This window comes from Oncorhynchus gorbuscha, unplaced genomic scaffold (assembly GCF_021184085.1).
Source record: "Oncorhynchus gorbuscha isolate QuinsamMale2020 ecotype Even-year unplaced genomic scaffold, OgorEven_v1.0 Un_scaffold_1239, whole genome shotgun sequence".
In the NCBI taxonomy this organism is placed as follows: domain Eukaryota; kingdom Metazoa; phylum Chordata; class Actinopteri; order Salmoniformes; family Salmonidae; genus Oncorhynchus; species Oncorhynchus gorbuscha.
In genome coordinates, this window is record NW_025746074.1 from 133,862 (window position 1) to 152,151 (window position 18,290).

At 43.4% G+C, this 18,290-nt stretch overlaps 1 protein-coding gene across 1 annotated transcript in view; it reads left to right on the forward strand.

Annotated features, from left to right (window-relative positions):
* Positions 1–17,891, forward strand: part of LOC124021878 (uromodulin-like) — a 59,638-nt gene extending 41,747 nt beyond the window's left edge. The window contains exons 9-10 of the mRNA XM_046337018.1: positions 17,161–17,236; positions 17,422–17,891. Coding sequence (XP_046192974.1) covers positions 17,161–17,236; positions 17,422–17,441 — 96 coding nt within the window. The 3' untranslated portion in view covers positions 17,442–17,891. The remainder of the gene's footprint in view (positions 1–17,160; positions 17,237–17,421) is intronic.
* Positions 17,892–18,290: the final 399 nt, after the last annotated feature.

Consider the following 18,290-nt stretch of genomic DNA (forward strand, 5'->3'; position numbering starts at 1 on the left):
TTGGTCTCTCTGACTTAGTGTTTGGTCTCTCTGACTCAGTGTTTGGTCTCTGACCTAGTGTTTGGTTTCTGACTTAGTGTTTGGTCTCTCTGACTTAGTGTTTGGGGTCTCTGACTTAGTGTTTGGTCTCTCTGACTTAGTGTTTGGGCTCTCTGACTTAGTGTTTCGTCTCCTTAGTGTTTGGTGTCTCTGACTTAGTGTTTGGTCTCTCTGGCTTAGTGTTTGGGCTCTCTGACTTAGTGTTTCGTCTCCTTAGTGTTTGGGCTCTGACTTAGTGTTTAGTCTCTGACTTAGTGTTTGGTCTCTGACTTAGTGTTTGGTCTCTGACTTAGTGGTTGGTCTCTCTGACTTAGTGGTTGGTTTCTCTGACTCAGTGTTTGGTTTCTCTGACTTAGTGTTTGGTCTCTGACTAAGTGTTTGGTCTCTGACTTAGTGTTTGGTCACTCTGACTTAGTGTTTGGGCTTTCTGACTTAGTGTTTCGTCTCCTTAGTGTTTGGTCTCTGACTAAGTGTTTGGTCTCTGACTTAGTGTTTGGTCACTCTGACTTAGTGTTTGGGCTCTCTGACTTAGTGTTTCGTCTCCTTAGTGTTTGGTCTCTCTGACTTAGTGTTTGGTCTCTCTGACTTAGTGTTTGGTCTCTCTGACTTAGTGTTTGGTCTCTCTGACTTAGTGTTTGGGCTCTATGACTTAGTTTTTCATCTCCTTAGTGTTTGGTCTCTCTGACTTAGTGTTTGGTCTCTCTGACTTAGTGTTTGGTCTCTCTGACTTAGTGTTTGGGCTCTCTGACTTAGTGTTTCGTCTCCTTAGTGTTTGGTGTCTCTGACTTAGTGTTTGGTCTCTCTGACTTAGTGTTTGGGCTCTCTGACTTAGTGTTTGGTTTCTCTGACTTAGTGTTTGGTCACTGACTTAGTGTTTCGTCTCCTTAGTGTTTGGTCTCTCTGACTTAGTGTTTGGTCTCTCTGACTTAGTGTTTGGTCTCTCTGACTTAGTGTTTGGTCTCTCTGACTTAGTGTTTGGGCTCTCTGACTTAGTGTTTCGTCTCCTTAGTGTTTGGTCTCTCTGACTTAGTGTTTGGTCTCTCTGACTTAGTGTTTGGTTTCTCTGACTTAGTGTTTGGTCTCTGACTTAGTGTTTCGTCTCCTTAGTGTTTGGTCTCTCTGACTTAGTGTTTGGTCTCTCTGACTTAGTGTTTGGTCTCTCTGACTTAGTGTTTGGGCTCTCTGACTTAGTGTTTCGTCTCCTTAGTGTTTGGTGTCTCTGACTTAGTGTTTGGTCTCTCTGACTTAGTGTTTGGGCTCTCTGACTTAGTGTTTGGTTTCTCTGACTTAGTGTTTGGTCACTGACTTAGTGTTTCGTCTCCTTAGTGTTTGGTCTCTCTGACTTAGTGTTTGGTCTCTCTGACTTAGTGTTTGGTCTCTCTGACTTAGTGTTTGGTCTCTCTGACTTAGTGTTTGGGCTCTCTGACTTAGTGTTTCGTCTCCTTAGTGTTTGGTCTCTCTGACTTAGTGTTTGGTCTCTCTGACTTAGTGTTTGGTTTCTCTGACTTAGTGTTTGGTCTCTGACTTAGTGTTTCGTCTCCTTAGTGTTTGGTCTCTCTGACTTAGTGTTTGGTCTCTCTGACTTAGTGTTTGGTCTCTCTGACTTAGTGTTTGGTCTCTCTGACTTAGTGTTTGGGCTCTCTGACTTAGTGTTTCGTCTCCTTAGTGTTTGGTGTCTCTGACTTAGTGTTTGGTCTCTCTGGCTTAGTGTTTGGGCTCTCTGACTTAGTGTTTCGTCTCCTTAGTGTTTGGGCTCTGACTTAGTGTTTAGTCTCTGACTTAGTGTTTGGTCTCTGACTTAGTGTTTGGTCTCTGACTTAGTGGTTGGTCTCTCTGACTTAGTGGTTGGTTTCTCTGACTCAGTGTTTGGTTTCTCTGACTTAGTGTTTGGTCTCTGACTAAGTGTTTGGTCTCTGACTTAGTGTTTGGTCACTCTGACTTAGTGTTTGGGCTTTCTGACTTAGTGTTTCGTCTCCTTAGTGTTTGGTCTCTGACTAAGTGTTTGGTCTCTGACTTAGTGTTTGGTCACTCTGACTTAGTGTTTGGGCTCTCTGACTTAGTGTTTCGTCTCCTTAGTGTTTGGTCTCTCTGACTTAGTGTTTGGTCTCTCTGACTTAGTGTTTCATCTCCTTAGTGTTTGGTCTCTCTGACTTAGTGTTTGGTCTCTCTGACTTAGTGTTTGGGCTCTCTGACTTAGTGTTTGGTCTCCTTAGTGTTTGGTCTCTCTGACTTAGTGTTTGGGGTCTCTGACTTAGTGTTTGGTCTCTCTGACTTAGTGTTTGGGCTCTCTGACTTAGTGTTTGGTCTCTCTGACTTAGTGTTTGTTCTCTCTGACTTAGTGTTTCATCTTCTTAGTGTTTGGTCTCTCTGACTTAGTGTTTGGGCTCTCTGACTTAGTGTTTCGTCTCCTTAGTGTTTGGTCTCTCTAACTTAGTGTTTGGTCTCTCTGACTTAGTGTTTGGGCTCTCTGACTTAGTGTTTGGGCTCTGACTTAGTGTTTAGTCTCTGACTTAGTGTTTGGTCTCTGACTTAGTGTTTGGGCTCTCTGACTTAGTGTTTGGGCTCTCTGACTTAGTGTTTGGTCTCCTTAGTGTTTGGTCTCTCTGACTTAGTGTTTGGGCTCTCTGACTTAGTGTTTGGTCTCTCTGACTTAGTGTTTGGTCTCTCTGACTTAGTGTTTGGTCTCTCTGACTCAGTGTTTGGTCTCTGACCTAGTGTTTGGTTTCTGACTTAGTGTTTGTTCTCTCTGACTTAGTGTTTGGGGTCTCTGACTTAGTGTTTGGTCTCTCTGACTTAGTGTTTGGGCTCTCTGACTTAGTGTTTCGTCTCCTTAGTGTTTGGTGTCTCTGACTTAGTGTTTCGTCTCCTTAGTGTTTGGGCTCTGACTTAGTGTTTAGTCTCTGACTTAGTGTTTGGTCTCTGACTTAGTGTTTGGTCTCTGACTTAGTGTTTGGTCTCTGACTTAGTGTTTGGGCTCTCTGACTTAGTGTTTGGTCTCTCTGACTTAGTGTTTGGTCTCTCTGACTTAGTGTTTCATCTTCTTAGTGTTTGGTCTCTCTGACTTAGTGTTTGGTCTCTCTGACTTAGTGTTTGGTCTCTCTGACTCAGTGTTTGGTCTCTGACCTAGTGTTTGGTTTCTGACTTAGTGTTTGGTCTCTCTGACTTAGTGTTTGGGGTCTCTGACTTAGTGTTTGGTCTCTCTGACTTAGTGTTTGGGCTCTCTGACTTAGTGTTTCGTCTCCTTAGTGTTTGGTGTCTCTGACTTAGTGTTTGGTCTCTCTGGCTTAGTGTTTGGGCTCTCTGACTTAGTGTTTCGTCTCCTTAGTGTTTGGGCTCTGACTTAGTGTTTAGTCTCTGACTTAGTGTTTGGTCTCTGACTTAGTGTTTGGTCTCTGACTTAGTGGTTGGTCTCTCTGACTTAGTGGTTGGTTTCTCTGACTCAGTGTTTGGTTTCTCTGACTTAGTGTTTGGTCTCTGACTAAGTGTTTGGTCTCTGACTTAGTGTTTGGTTACTCTGACTTAGTGTTTGGGCTTTCTGACTTAGTGTTTCGTCTCCTTAGTGTTTGGTCTCTGACTAAGTGTTTGGTCTCTGACTTAGTGTTTGGTCACTCTGACTTAGTGTTTGGGCTCTCTGACTTAGTGTTTCGTCTCCTTAGTGTTTGGTCTCTCTGACTTAGTGTTTGGTCTCTCTGACTTAGTGTTTGGTCTCTCTGACTTAGTGTTTGGTCTCTCTGACTTAGTGTTTGGGCTCTGACTTAGTTTTTCATCTCCTTAGTGTTTGGTCTCTCTGACTTAGTGTTTGGTCTCTCTGACTTAGTGTTTGGTCTCTCTGACTTAGTGTTTGGGCTCTCTGACTTAGTGTTTCGTCTCCTTAGTGTTTGGTGTCTCTGACTTAGTGTTTGGTCTCTCTGACTTAGTGTTTGGGCTCTCTGACTTAGTGTTTGGTTTCTCTGACTTAGTGTTTGGTCACTGACTTAGTGTTTCGTCTCCTTAGTGTTTGGTCTCTCTGACTTAGTGTTTGGTCTCTCTGACTTAGTGTTTGGTCTCTCTGACTTAGTGTTTGGTCTCTCTGACTTAGTGTTTGGGCTCTCTGACTTAGTGTTTCGTCTCCTTAGTGTTTGGTCTCTCTGACTTAGTGTTTGGTCTCTCTGACTTAGTGTTTGGTTTCTCTGACTTAGTGTTTGGTCTCTGACTTAGTGTTTCGTCTCCTTAGTGTTTGGTCTCTCTGACTTAGTGTTTGGTCTCTCTGACTTAGTGTTTGGTCTCTCTGACTTAGTGTTTGGGCTCTCTGACTTAGTGTTTCGTCTCCTTAGCGTTTGGTTTCTCTGACTCAGTGTTTGGTCTCTGACTTAGTGTTTGGTCTCTGACTTAGTGGTTGGTCTCTGACTTAGTGGTTGGTCTCTCTAACTTAGTGGTTGGTCTCTGACTTAGTGGTTGGTCTCTCTGACTTAGTGGTTGGTCTCTCTGACTTAGTGTTTGGGCTCTCTGACTTAGTGTTTGGTCTCCTTAGTGTTTGGTCTCTCTGACTTAGTGTTTGGGGTCTCTGACTTAGTGTTTGGTCTCTCTGACTTAGTGTTTGGGCTCTCTGACTTAGTGTTTGGTCTCTCTGACTTAGTGTTTGTTCTCTCTGACTTAGTGTTTCATCTTCTTAGTGTTTGGTCTCTCTGACTTAGTGTTTGGTCTCTCTGACTTAGTGTTTGTTCTCTCTGACTTAGTGTTTCATCTTCTTAGTGTTTGGTCTCTCTGACTTAGTGTTTGGGCTCTCTGACTTAGTGTTTCGTCTCCTTAGTGTTTGGTCTCTCTAACTTAGTGTTTGGTCTCTCTGACTTAGTGTTTGGGCTCTCTGACTTAGTGTTTGGGCTCTGACTTAGTGTTTAGTCTCTGACTTAGTGTTTGGTCTCTGACTTAGTGTTTGGGCTCTCTGACTTAGTGTTTGGGCTCTCTGACTTAGTGTTTGGTCTCCTTAGTGTTTGGTCTCTCTGACTTAGTGTTTGGGCTCTCTGACTTAGTGTTTGGTCTCTCTGACTTAGTGTTTGGTCTCTCTGACTTAGTGTTTCATCTTCTTAGTGTTTGGTCTCTCTGACTTAGTGTTTGGTCTCTCTGACTTAGTGTTTGGTCTCTCTGACTCAGTGTTTGGTCTCTGACCTAGTGTTTGGTTTCTGACTTAGTGTTTGTTCTCTCTGACTTAGTGTTTGGGGTCTCTGACTTAGTGTTTGGTCTCTCTGACTTAGTGTTTGGGCTCTCTGACTTAGTGTTTCGTCTCCTTAGTGTTTGGTGTCTCTGACTTAGTGTTTCGTCTCCTTAGTGTTTGGGCTCTGACTTAGTGTTTAGTCTCTGACTTAGTGTTTGGTCTCTGACTTAGTGTTTGGTCTCTGACTTAGTGTTTGGTCTCTGACTTAGTGTTTGGGCTCTCTGACTTAGTGTTTGGTCTCTCTGACTTAGTGTTTGGTCTCTCTGACTTAGTGTTTCATCTTCTTAGTGTTTGGTCTCTCTGACTTAGTGTTTGGTCTCTCTGACTTAGTGTTTGGTCTCTCTGACTCAGTGTTTGGTCTCTGACCTAGTGTTTGGTTTCTGACTTAGTGTTTGGTCTCTCTGACTTAGTGTTTGGGGTCTCTGACTTAGTGTTTGGTCTCTCTGACTTAGTGTTTGGGCTCTCTGACTTAGTGTTTCGTCTCCTTAGTGTTTGGTGTCTCTGACTTAGTGTTTGGTCTCTCTGGCTTAGTGTTTGGGCTCTCTGACTTAGTGTTTCGTCTCCTTAGTGTTTGGGCTCTGACTTAGTGTTTAGTCTCTGACTTAGTGTTTGGTCTCTGACTTAGTGTTTGGTCTCTGACTTAGTGGTTGGTCTCTCTGACTTAGTGGTTGGTTTCTCTGACTCAGTGTTTGGTTTCTCTGACTTAGTGTTTGGTCTCTGACTAAGTGTTTGGTCTCTGACTTAGTGTTTGGTCACTCTGACTTAGTGTTTGGGCTTTCTGACTTAGTGTTTCGTCTCCTTAGTGTTTGGTCTCTGACTAAGTGTTTGGTCTCTGACTTAGTGTTTGGTCACTCTGACTTAGTGTTTGGGCTCTCTGACTTAGTGTTTCGTCTCCTTAGTGTTTGGTCTCTCTGACTTAGTGTTTGGTCTCTCTGACTTAGTGTTTGGTCTCTCTGACTTAGTGTTTGGTCTCTCTGACTTAGTGTTTGGGCTCTATGACTTAGTTTTTCATCTCCTTAGTGTTTGGTCTCTCTGACTTAGTGTTTGGTCTCTCTGACTTAGTGTTTGGTCTCTCTGACTTAGTGTTTGGGCTCTCTGACTTAGTGTTTCGTCTCCTTAGTGTTTGGTGTCTCTGACTTAGTGTTTGGTCTCTCTGACTTAGTGTTTGGGCTCTCTGACTTAGTGTTTGGTTTCTCTGACTTAGTGTTTGGTCTCTGACTTAGTGTTTCGTCTCCTTAGTGTTTGGTCTCTCTGACTTAGTGTTTGGTCTCTCTGACTTAGTGTTTGGTCTCTCTGACTTAGTGTTTGGTCTCTCTGACTTAGTGTTTGGGCTCTCTGACTTAGTGTTTCGTCTCCTTAGTGTTTGGTCTCTCTGACTTAGTGTTTGGTCTCTCTGACTTAGTGTTTGGTTTCTCTGACTTAGTGTTTGGTCTCTGACTTAGTGTTTCGTCTCCTTAGTGTTTGGTCTCTCTGACTTAGTGTTTGGTCTCTCTGACTTAGTGTTTGGTCTCTCTGACTTAGTGTTTGGGCTCTCTGACTTAGTGTTTCGTCTCCTTAGTGTTTGGTGTCTCTGACTTAGTGTTTGGTCTCTCTGACTTAGTGTTTGGGCTCTCTGACTTAGTGTTTGGTTTCTCTGACTTAGTGTTTGGTCACTGACTTAGTGTTTCGTCTCCTTAGTGTTTGGTCTCTCTGACTTAGTGTTTGGTCTCTCTGACTTAGTGTTTGGTCTCTCTGACTTAGTGTTTGGTCTCTCTGACTTAGTGTTTGGGCTCTCTGACTTAGTGTTTCGTCTCCTTAGTGTTTGGTCTCTCTGACTTAGTGTTTGGTCTCTCTGACTTAGTGTTTGGTTTCTCTGACTTAGTGTTTGGTCTCTGACTTAGTGTTTCGTCTCCTTAGTGTTTGGTCTCTCTGACTTAGTGTTTGGTCTCTCTGACTTAGTGTTTGGTCTCTCTGACTTAGTGTTTGGTCTCTCTGACTTAGTGTTTGGGCTCTCTGACTTAGTGTTTCGTCTCCTTAGTGTTTGGTGTCTCTGACTTAGTGTTTGGTCTCTCTGGCTTAGTGTTTGGGCTCTCTGACTTAGTGTTTCGTCTCCTTAGTGTTTGGGCTCTGACTTAGTGTTTAGTCTCTGACTTAGTGTTTGGTCTCTGACTTAGTGTTTGGTCTCTGACTTAGTGGTTGGTCTCTCTGACTTAGTGGTTGGTTTCTCTGACTCAGTGTTTGGTTTCTCTGACTTAGTGTTTGGTCTCTGACTAAGTGTTTGGTCTCTGACTTAGTGTTTGGTCACTCTGACTTAGTGTTTGGGCTTTCTGACTTAGTGTTTCGTCTCCTTAGTGTTTGGTCTCTGACTAAGTGTTTGGTCTCTGACTTAGTGTTTGGTCACTCTGACTTAGTGTTTGGGCTCTCTGACTTAGTGTTTCGTCTCCTTAGTGTTTGGTCTCTCTGACTTAGTGTTTGGTCTCTCTGACTTAGTGTTTGGTCTCTCTGACTTAGTGTTTGGGCTCTATGACTTAGTTTTTCATCTCCTTAGTGTTTGGTCTCTCTGACTTAGTGTTTGGTCTCTCTGACTTAGTGTTTGGTCTCTCTGACTTAGTGTTTGGGCTCTCTGACTTAGTGTTTCGTCTCCTTAGTGTTTGGTGTCTCTGACTTAGTGTTTGGTCTCTCTGACTTAGTGTTTGGGCTCTCTGACTTAGTGTTTGGTTTCTCTGACTTAGTGTTTGGTCACTGACTTAGTGTTTCGTCTCCTTAGTGTTTGGTCTCTCTGACTTAGTGTTTGGTCTCTGACTTAGTGTTTGGTCTCTCTGACTTAGTGTTTGGTCTCTCTGACTTAGTGTTTGGGCTCTCTGACTTAGTGTTTCGTCTCCTTAGTGTTTGGTCTCTCTGACTTAGTGTTTGGTCTCTCTGACTTAGTGTTTGGTTTCTCTGACTTAGTGTTTGGTCTCTGACTTAGTGTTTGTCTCCTTAGTGTTTGGTCTCTCTGACTTAGTGTTTGGTCTCTCTGACTTAGTGTTTGGTCTCTCTGACTTAGTGTTTGGTCTCTCTGACTTAGTGTTTGGGCTCTCTGACTTAGTGTTTCGTCTCCTTAGTGTTTGGTGTCTCTGACTTAGTGTTTGGTCTCTCTGGCTTAGTGTTTGGGCTCTCTGACTTAGTGTTTCGTCTCCTTAGTGTTTGGGCTCTGACTTAGTGTTTAGTCTCTGACTTAGTGTTTGGTCTCTGACTTAGTGTTTGGTCTCTGACTTAGTGGTTGGTCTCTCTGACTTAGTGGTTGGTTTCTCTGACTCAGTGTTTGGTTTCTCTGACTTAGTGTTTGGTCTCTGACTAAGTGTTTGGTCTCTGACTTAGTGTTTGGTCACTCTGACTTAGTGTTTGGGCTTTCTGACTTAGTGTTTTCTCCTTAGTGTTTGGTCTCTGACTAAGTGTTTGGTCTCTGACTTAGTGTTTGGTCACTCTGACTTAGTGTTTGGGCTCTCTGACTTAGTGTTTCGTCTCCTTAGTGTTTGGTCTCTCTGACTTAGTGTTTGGTCTCTCTGACTTAGTGTTTCATCTCCTTAGTGTTTGGTCTCTCTGACTTAGTGTTTGGGCTCTATGACTTAGTTTTTCATCTCCTTAGTGTTTGGTCTCTCTGACTTAGTGTTTGGTCTCTCTGACTTAGTGTTTGGTCTCTCTGACTTAGTGTTTGGTCTCTCTGACTTAGTGTTTGGGCTCTATGACTTAGTTTTTCATCTCCTTAGTGTTTGGTCTCTGACTTAGTGTTTGGTCTCTCTGACTTAGTGTTTGGTCTCTCTGACTTAGTGTTTGGGCTCTCTGACTTAGTGTTTCGTCTCCTTAGTGTTTGGTGTCTCTGACTTAGTGTTTGGTCTCTCTGACTTAGTGTTTGGGCTCTCTGACTTAGTGTTTGGTTTCTCTGACTTAGTGTTTGGTCACTGACTTAGTGTTTCGTCTCCTTAGTGTTTGGTCTCTCTGACTTAGTGTTTGGTCTCTCTGACTTAGTGTTTGGTCTCTCTGACTTAGTGTTTGGTCTCTCTGACTTAGTGTTTGGGCTCTCTGACTTAGTGTTTTCCTTAGTGTTTGGTCTCTCTGACTTAGTGTTTGGTCTCTCTGACTTAGTGTTTGGTTTCTCTGACTTAGTGTTTGGTCTCTCTGACTTAGTGTTTGGTCTCTCTGACTTAGTGTTTGGTCTCTCTGACTTAGTGTTTGGGTTCTCTGACTTAGTGTTTCGTCTCCTTAGTGTTTGGTCTCTCTGACTTAGTGTTTGGTCTCTCTGACTTAGTGTTTGGTTTCTCTGACTTAGTGTTTGGTCTCTGACTTAGTGTTTCGTCTCCTTAGTGTTTGGTCTCTCTGACTTAGTGTTTGGTCTCTCTGACTTAGTGTTTGGTCTCTCTGACTTAGTGTTTGGGCTCTCTGACTTAGTGTTTGGGCTCTCTGACTTAGTGTTTCGTCTCCTTAGTGTTTGGTGTCTCTGACTTAGTGTTTGGTCTCTCTGGCTTAGTGTTTGGGCTCTCTGACTTAGTATTTCGTCTCCTTAGTGTTTGGGCTCTGACTTAGTGTTTAGTCTCTGACTTAGTGTTTGGTCTCTGACTTAGTGTTTGGTCTCTGACTTAGTGGTTGGTCTCTCTGACTTAGTGGTTGGTTTCTCTGACTCAGTGTTTGGTTTCTCTGACTTAGTGTTTGGTCTCTGACTAAGTGTTTGGTCTCTGACTTAGTGTTTGGTCACTCTGACTTAGTGTTTGGGCTTTCTGACTTAGTGTTTCGTCTCCTTAGTGTTTGGTCTCTGACTAAGTGTTTGGTCTCTGACTTAGTGTTTGGTCACTCTGACTTAGTGTTTGGGCTCTCTGACTTAGTGTTTCATCTCCTTAGTGTTTGGTCTCTCTGACTTAGTGTTTGGTCTCTCTGACTTAGTGTTTCATCTCCTTAGTGTTTGGTCTCTCTGACTTAGTGTTTGGGCTCTATGACTTAGTTTTTCATCTCCTTAGTGTTTGGTCTCTCTGACTTAGTGTTTGGTCTCTCTGACTTAGTGTTTGGTCTCTCTGACTTAGTGTTTGGGCTCTCTGACTTAGTGTTTGGTCTCTCTGACTTAGTGTTTGGGCTCTCTGACTTAGTGTTTCGTCTCCTTAGTGTTTGGTCTCTCTGACTTAGTGTTTGGTCTCTCTGACTTAGTGTTTGGTTTCTCTGACTTAGTGTTTGGTCTCTGACTTAGTGTTTCGTCTCCTTAGTGTTTGGTCTCTCTGACTTAGTGTTTGGTCTCTCTGACTTAGTGTTTGGTCTCTCTGACTTAGTGTTTGGTCTCTCTGACTTAGTGTTTGGGCTCTCTGACTTAGTGTTTCGTCTCCTTAGTGTTTGGTGTCTCTGACTTAGTGTTTGGTCTCTCTGGCTTAGTGTTTGGGCTCTGACTTAGTGTTTCGTCTCCTTAGTGTTTGGGCTCTGACTTAGTGTTTAGTCTCTGACTTAGTGTTTGGTCTCTGACTTAGTGTTTGGTCTCTGACTTAGTGGTTGGTCTCTCTGACTTAGTGGTTGGTTTCTCTGACTCAGTGTTTGGTTTCTCTGACTTAGTGTTTGGTCTCTGACTAAGTGTTTGGTCTCTGACTTAGTGTTTGGTCACTCTGACTTAGTGTTTGGGCTTTCTGACTTAGTGTTTCGTCTCCTTAGTGTTTGGTCTCTGACTAAGTGTTTGGTCTCTGACTTAGTGTTTGGTCACTCTGACTTAGTGTTTGGGCTCTCTGACTTAGTGTTTCGTCTCCTTAGTGTTTGGTCTCTCTGACTTAGTGTTTGGTCTCTCTGACTTAGTGTTTCATCTCCTTAGTGTTTGGTCTCTCTGACTTAGTGTTTGGTCTCTCTGACTTAGTGTTTGGTCTCTCTGACTTAGTGTTTGGGCTCTATGACTTAGTTTTTCATCTCCTTAGTGTTTGGTCTCTCTGACTTAGTGTTTGGTCTCTCTGACTTAGTGTTTGGTCTCTCTGACTTAGTGTTTGGGCTCTCTGACTTAGTGTTTCGTCTCCTTAGTGTTTGGTGTCTCTGACTTAGTGTTTGGTCTCTCTGACTTAGTGTTTGGGCTCTCTGACTTAGTGTTTGGTTTCTCTGACTTAGTGTTTGGTCTCTGACTTAGTGTTTCGTCTCCTTAGTGTTTGGTCTCTCTGACTTAGTGTTTGGTCTCTCTGACTTAGTGTTTGGGCTCTCTGACTTAGTGTTTGGGCTCTCTGACTTAGTGTTTCATCTCCTTAGTGTTTGGTGTCTCTGACTTAGTGTTTGGTCTCTCTGATTTAGTGTTTGGGCTCTCTGACTTAGTGTTTGGTGTCTCTGACTTAGTGTTTGGTCTCTCTGACTTAGTGTTTGGTCTCTCTGACTTAGTGGTTGGTTTCTCTGACTTAGTGGTTGGTCTCTCTGACTTAGTGGTTGGTTTCTCTGACTTAGTGGTTGGTCTCTCTGACTTAGTGTTTGGTCTCTGACTTAGTGGTTGGTTTCTCTGACTTAGTGTTTGGGCTCTCTGACTTAGTGTTTCGTCTCCTTAGTGTTTGGTGTCTCTGACTTAGTGTTTGGTCTCTCTGACTTAGTGTTTGGGCTCTCTGACTTAGTGTTTGGTTTCTCTGACTTAGTGTTTGGTCACTGACTTAGTGTTTCGTCTCCTTAGTGTTTGGTCTCTCTGACTTAGTGTTTGGTCTCTCTGACTTAGTGTTTGGTCTCTCTGACTTAGTGTTTGGTCTCTCTGACTTAGTGTTTGGGCTCTCTGACTTAGTGTTTCGTCTCCTTAGTGTTTGGTCTCTCTGACTTAGTGTTTGGTCTCTCTGACTTAGTGTTTGGTTTCTCTGACTTAGTGTTTGGTCTCTCTGACTTAGTGTTTGGTCTCTCTGACTTAGTGTTTGGTCTCTCTGACTTAGTGTTTGGGTTCTCTGACTTAGTGTTTCGTCTCCTTAGTGTTTGGTCTCTCTGACTTAGTGTTTGGTCTCTCTGACTTAGTGTTTGGTTTCTCTGACTTAGTGTTTGGTCTCTGACTTAGTGTTTCGTCTCCTTAGTGTTTGGTCTCTCTGACTTAGTGTTTGGTCTCTCTGACTTAGTGTTTGGTCTCTCTGACTTAGTGTTTGGGCTCTCTGACTTAGTGTTTGGGCTCTCTGACTTAGTGTTTCGTCTCCTTAGTGTTTGGTGTCTCTGACTTAGTGTTTGGTCTCTCTGGCTTAGTGTTTGGGCTCTCTGACTTAGTATTTCGTCTCCTTAGTGTTTGGGCTCTGACTTAGTGTTTAGTCTCTGACTTAGTGTTTGGTCTCTGACTTAGTGTTTGGTCTCTGACTTAGTGGTTGGTCTCTCTGACTTAGTGGTTGGTTTCTCTGACTCAGTGTTTGGTTTCTCTGACTTAGTGTTTGGTCTCTGACTAAGTGTTTGGTCTCTGACTTAGTGTTTGGTCACTCTGACTTAGTGTTTGGGCTTTCTGACTTAGTGTTTCGTCTCCTTAGTGTTTGGTCTCTGACTAAGTGTTTGGTCTCTGACTTAGTGTTTGGTCACTCTGACTTAGTGTTTGGGCTCTCTGACTTAGTGTTTCATCTCCTTAGTGTTTGGTCTCTCTGACTTAGTGTTTGGTCTCTCTGACTTAGTGTTTCATCTCCTTAGTGTTTGGTCTCTCTGACTTAGTGTTTGGGCTCTATGACTTAGTTTTTCATCTCCTTAGTGTTTGGTCTCTCTGACTTAGTGTTTGGTCTCTCTGACTTAGTGTTTGGTCTCTCTGACTTAGTGTTTGGGCTCTCTGACTTAGTGTTTGGTCTCTCTGACTTAGTGTTTGGGCTCTCTGACTTAGTGTTTCGTCTCCTTAGTGTTTGGTCTCTCTGACTTAGTGTTTGGTCTCTCTGACTTAGTGTTTGGTTTCTCTGACTTAGTGTTTGGTCTCTGACTTAGTGTTTCGTCTCCTTAGTGTTTGGTCTCTCTGACTTAGTGTTTGGTCTCTCTGACTTAGTGTTTGGTCTCTCTGACTTAGTGTTTGGTCTCTCTGACTTAGTGTTTGGGCTCTCTGACTTAGTGTTTCGTCTCCTTAGTGTTTGGTGTCTCTGACTTAGTGTTTGGTCTCTCTGGCTTAGTGTTTGGGCTCTGACTTAGTGTTTCGTCTCCTTAGTGTTTGGGCTCTGACTTAGTGTTTAGTCTCTGACTTAGTGTTTGGTCTCTGACTTAGTGTTTGGTCTCTGACTTAGTGGTTGGTCTCTCTGACTTAGTGGTTGGTTTCTCTGACTCAGTGTTTGGTTTCTCTGACTTAGTGTTTGGTCTCTGACTAAGTGTTTGGTCTCTGACTTAGTGTTTGGTCACTCTGACTTAGTGTTTGGGCTTTCTGACTTAGTGTTTCGTCTCCTTAGTGTTTGGTCTCTGACTAAGTGTTTGGTCTCTGACTTAGTGTTTGGTCACTCTGACTTAGTGTTTGGGCTCTCTGACTTAGTGTTTCGTCTCCTTAGTGTTTGGTCTCTCTGACTTAGTGTTTGGTCTCTCTGACTTAGTGTTTCATCTCCTTAGTGTTTGGTCTCTCTGACTTAGTGTTTGGTCTCTCTGACTTAGTGTTTGGTCTCTCTGACTTAGTGTTTGGGCTCTATGACTTAGTTTTTCATCTCCTTAGTGTTTGGTCTCTCTGACTTAGTGTTTGGTCTCTCTGACTTAGTGTTTGGTCTCTCTGACTTAGTGTTTGGGCTCTCTGACTTAGTGTTTCGTCTCCTTAGTGTTTGGTGTCTCTGACTTAGTGTTTGGTCTCTCTGACTTAGTGTTTGGGCTCTCTGACTTAGTGTTTGGTTTCTCTGACTTAGTGTTTGGTCTCTGACTTAGTGTTTCGTCTCCTTAGTGTTTGGTCTCTCTGACTTAGTGTTTGGTCTCTCTGACTTAGTGTTTGGGCTCTCTGACTTAGTGTTTGGGCTCTCTGACTTAGTGTTTCATCTCCTTAGTGTTTGGTGTCTCTGACTTAGTGTTTGGTCTCTCTGATTTAGTGTTTGGGCTCTCTGACTTAGTGTTTGGTGTCTCTGACTTAGTGTTTGGTCTCTCTGACTTAGTGTTTGGTCTCTCTGACTTAGTGGTTGGTTTCTCTGACTTAGTGGTTGGTCTCTCTGACTTAGTGGTTGGTTTCTCTGACTTAGTGGTTGGTCTCTCTGACTTAGTGTTTGGTCTCTGACTTAGTGGTTGGTTTCTCTGACTTAGTGTTTGGGCTCTCTGACTTAGTGTTTCGTCTCCTTAGTGTTTGGTGTCTCTGACTTAGTGTTTGGTCTCTCTGACTTAGTGTTTGGGCTCTCTGACTTAGTGTTTGGTTTCTCTGACTTAGTGTTTGGTCACTGACTTAGTGTTTCGTCTCCTTAGTGTTTGGTCTCTCTGACTTAGTGTTTGGTCTCTCTGACTTAGTGTTTGGTCTCTCTGACTTAGTGTTTGGTCTCTCTGACTTAGTGTTTGGGCTCTCTGACTTAGTGTTTCGTCTCCTTAGTGTTTGGTCTCTCTGACTTAGTGTTTGGTCTCTCTGACTTAGTGTTTGGTTTCTCTGACTTAGTGTTTGGTCTCTCTGACTTAGTGTTTGGTCTCTCTGACTTAGTGTTTGGTCTCTCTGACTTAGTGTTTGGGTTCTCTGACTTAGTGTTTCGTCTCCTTAGTGTTTGGTCTCTCTGACTTAGTGTTTGGTCTCTCTGACTTAGTGTTTGGTTTCTCTGACTTAGTGTTTGGTCTCTGACTTAGTGTTTCGTCTCCTTAGTGTTTGGTCTCTCTGACTTAGTGTTTGGTCTCTCTGACTTAGTGTTTGGTCTCTCTGACTTAGTGTTTGGGCTCTCTGACTTAGTGTTTGGGCTCTCTGACTTAGTGTTTCGTCTCCTTAGTGTTTGGTGTCTCTGACTTAGTGTTTGGTCTCTCTAGCTTAGTGTTTGGGCTCTCTGACTTAGTATTTCGTCTCCTTAGTGTTTGGGCTCTGACTTAGTGTTTAGTCTCTGACTTAGTGTTTGGTCTCTGACTTAGTGTTTGGTCTCTGACTTAGTGGTTGGTCTCTCTGACTTAGTGGTTGGTTTCTCTGACTCAGTGTTTGGTTTCTCTGACTTAGTGTTTGGTCTCTGACTAAGTGTTTGGTCTCTGACTTAGTGTTTGGTCACTCTGACTTAGTGTTTGGGCTTTCTGACTTAGTGTTTCGTCTCCTTAGTGTTTGGTCTCTGACTAAGTGTTTGGTCTCTGACTTAGTGTTTGGTCACTCTGACTTAGTGTTTGGGCTCTCTGACTTAGTGTTTCATCTCCTTAGTGTTTGGTCTCTCTGACTTAGTGTTTGGTCTCTCTGACTTAGTGTTTCATCTCCTTAGTGTTTGGTCTCTCTGACTTAGTGTTTGGGCTCTATGACTTAGTTTTTCATCTCCTTAGTGTTTGGTCTCTCTGACTTAGTGTTTGGTCTCTCTGACTTAGTGTTTGGTCTCTCTGACTTAGTGTTTGGGCTCTCTGACTTAGTGTTTGGTCTCTCTGACTTAGTGTTTGGGCTCTCTGACTTAGTGTTTCGTCTCCTTAGTGTTTGGTCTCTCTGACTTAGTGTTTGGTCTCTCTGACTTAGTGTTTGGTTTCTCTGACTTAGTGTTTGGTCTCTGACTTAGTGTTTCGTCTCCTTAGTGTTTGGTCTCTCTGACTTAGTGTTTGGTCTCTCTGACTTAGTGTTTGGTCTCTCTGACTTAGTGTTTGGGCTCTCTGACTTAGTGTTTGGGCTCTCTGACTTAGTGTTTCGTCTCCTTAGTGTTTGGTGTCTCTGACTTAGTGTTTGGTCTCTGGCTTAGTGTTTGGGCTCTGACTTAGTGTTTCGTCTCCTTAGTGTTTGGGCTCTGACTTAGTGTTTAGTCTCTGACTTAGTGTTTGGTCTCTGACTTAGTGTTTGGTCTCTGACTTAGTGGTTGGTCTCTCTGACTTAGTGGTTGGTTTCTCTGACTCAGTGTTTGGTTTCTCTGACTTAGTGTTTGGTCTCTGACTAAGTGTTTGGTCTCTGACTTAGTGTTTGGTCACTCTGACTTAGTGTTTGGGCTTTCTGACTTAGTGTTTCGTCTCCTTAGTGTTTGGTCTCTGACTAAGTGTTTGGTCTCTGACTTAGTGTTTGGTCACTCTGACTTAGTGTTTGGGCTCTCTGACTTAGTGTTTCGTCTCCTTAGTGTTTGGTCTCTCTGACTTAGTGTTTGGTCTCTCTGACTTAGTGTTTCATCTCCTTAGTGTTTGGTCTCTCTGACTTAGTGTTTGGTCTCTCTGACTTAGTGTTTGGTCTCTCTGACTTAGTGTTTGGTCTCTCTGACTTAGTGTTTGGGCTCTATGACTTAGTTTTTCATCTCCTTAGTGTTTGGTCTCTCTGACTTAGTGTTTGGTCTCTCTGACTTAGTGTTTGGGCTCTCTGACTTAGTGTTTCGTCTCCTTAGTGTTTGGTGTCTCTGACTTAGTGTTTGGTCTCTCTGACTTAGTGTTTGGGCTCTCTGACTTAGTGTTTGGTTTCTCTGACTTAGTGTTTGGTCTCTGACTTAGTGTTTCGTCTCCTTAGTGTTTGGTCTCTCTGACTTAGTGTTTGGTCTCTCTGACTTAGTGTTTGGGCTCTCTGACTTAGTGTTTGGGCTCTCTGACTTAGTGTTTCATCTCCTTAGTGTTTGGTGTCTCTGACTTAGTGTTTGGTCTCTCTGATTTAGTGTTTGGGCTCTCTGACTTAGTGTTTGGTGTCTCTGACTTAGTGTTTGGTCTCTCTGACTTAGTGTTTGGTCTCTCTGACTTAGTGGTTGGTTTCTCTGACTTAGTGGTTGGTCTCTCTGACTTAGTGGTTGGTTTCTCTGACTTAGTGGTTGGTCTCTCTGACTTAGTGTTTGGTCTCTGACTTAGTGGTTGGTTTCTCTGACTTAGTGTTTGGTCACTCTGACTTAGTGGTTGGTTTCTCTGACTTAGTGGTTGGTTTCTCTGACTTAGTGGTTGGTCTCTGACTTAGTGGTTGGTTTCTCTCTCTACAGGTGTGTTCCAGGAGGAGATCCCGCTCTGTGTCCAAGTCCATCCTCCTCAAGCCGCTCACCATCGGGCCAATCACCTGTAAATATTTTACTTTAGTAGTGACTTACATAGTTTATGAGCTAATATATTGTAGAGGTTTTGGACCAAAATGTAGAGTGGTCGGGAAATGAACAAAAATTAATATCCGATATTCTGGTCAAAAGCACTCGGCCGTCGTTCTGGTGTGTTTCCTCTCTAACAGTCAGATTATCTTTGACCCCCAGGGGCCCAGAGCCTGGAGTGAGCCTTGGGAACCCCCCACCCCACCCCACCCCCCAGGGGCCCAGAGTCTGGAGTGAGCATTGGGAGCCCCCCGCATGTCATATGAAGGATGGGGTCCCTCCTGCACTAATCCCCTGATCTCCATCCCAACGTACAGCCCAGTGTAACTTTCAAGGGCACAGAAATACTTGTTTTGATTCTAGTAATGAATTTATGCACTATAGTGTGATTTCATTGTACTGTGTATGTTGTATACACATAGACTTGCATTGTTTTAGGACTGATCATTTCCTCAAATCATTGTGTAAGTTCCAACCAAACCTGAGTTGCTGTGTGTGTGAGTTCCAACCAAACCTGAGTTGCTGTGTGTGTGAGTTCCAACCAAACCTGAGTTGATGTGTGTGTAAGTTCCAACCAAACCTGAGTTGCTGTGTGTGTGAGTTCCAACCAAACCTGAGTTGCTGTGTGTGTGAGTTCCAACCAAACCTGAGTTGCTGTGTGTGTAAGTTCCAACCAAACCTGAGTTGCTGTGTGTGTAAGTTCCAACCAAACCTGAGTTGCTGTGTGTGTGAGTTCCAACCAAACCTGAGTTGCTGTGTGTGTGAGTTCCAACCAAACCTGAGTTGCTGTGTGTGTGAGTTCCAACCAAACCTGAGTTGCTGTGTGTGTGAGTTCCAACCAAACCTGAGTTGCTGTGTGTGTGAGTTCCAACCAACCCTGAGTTGCTGTGTGTAAGTTCCAACCAAACCTGAGTTGCTGTGTGTGTGAGTTCCAACCAAACCTGAGTTGCTGTGTGTGTGAGTTCCAACCAAACCTGAGTTGCTGTGTGTGTGAGTTCCAACCAACCCTGAATTGCTGTGTGTGAGTTCCA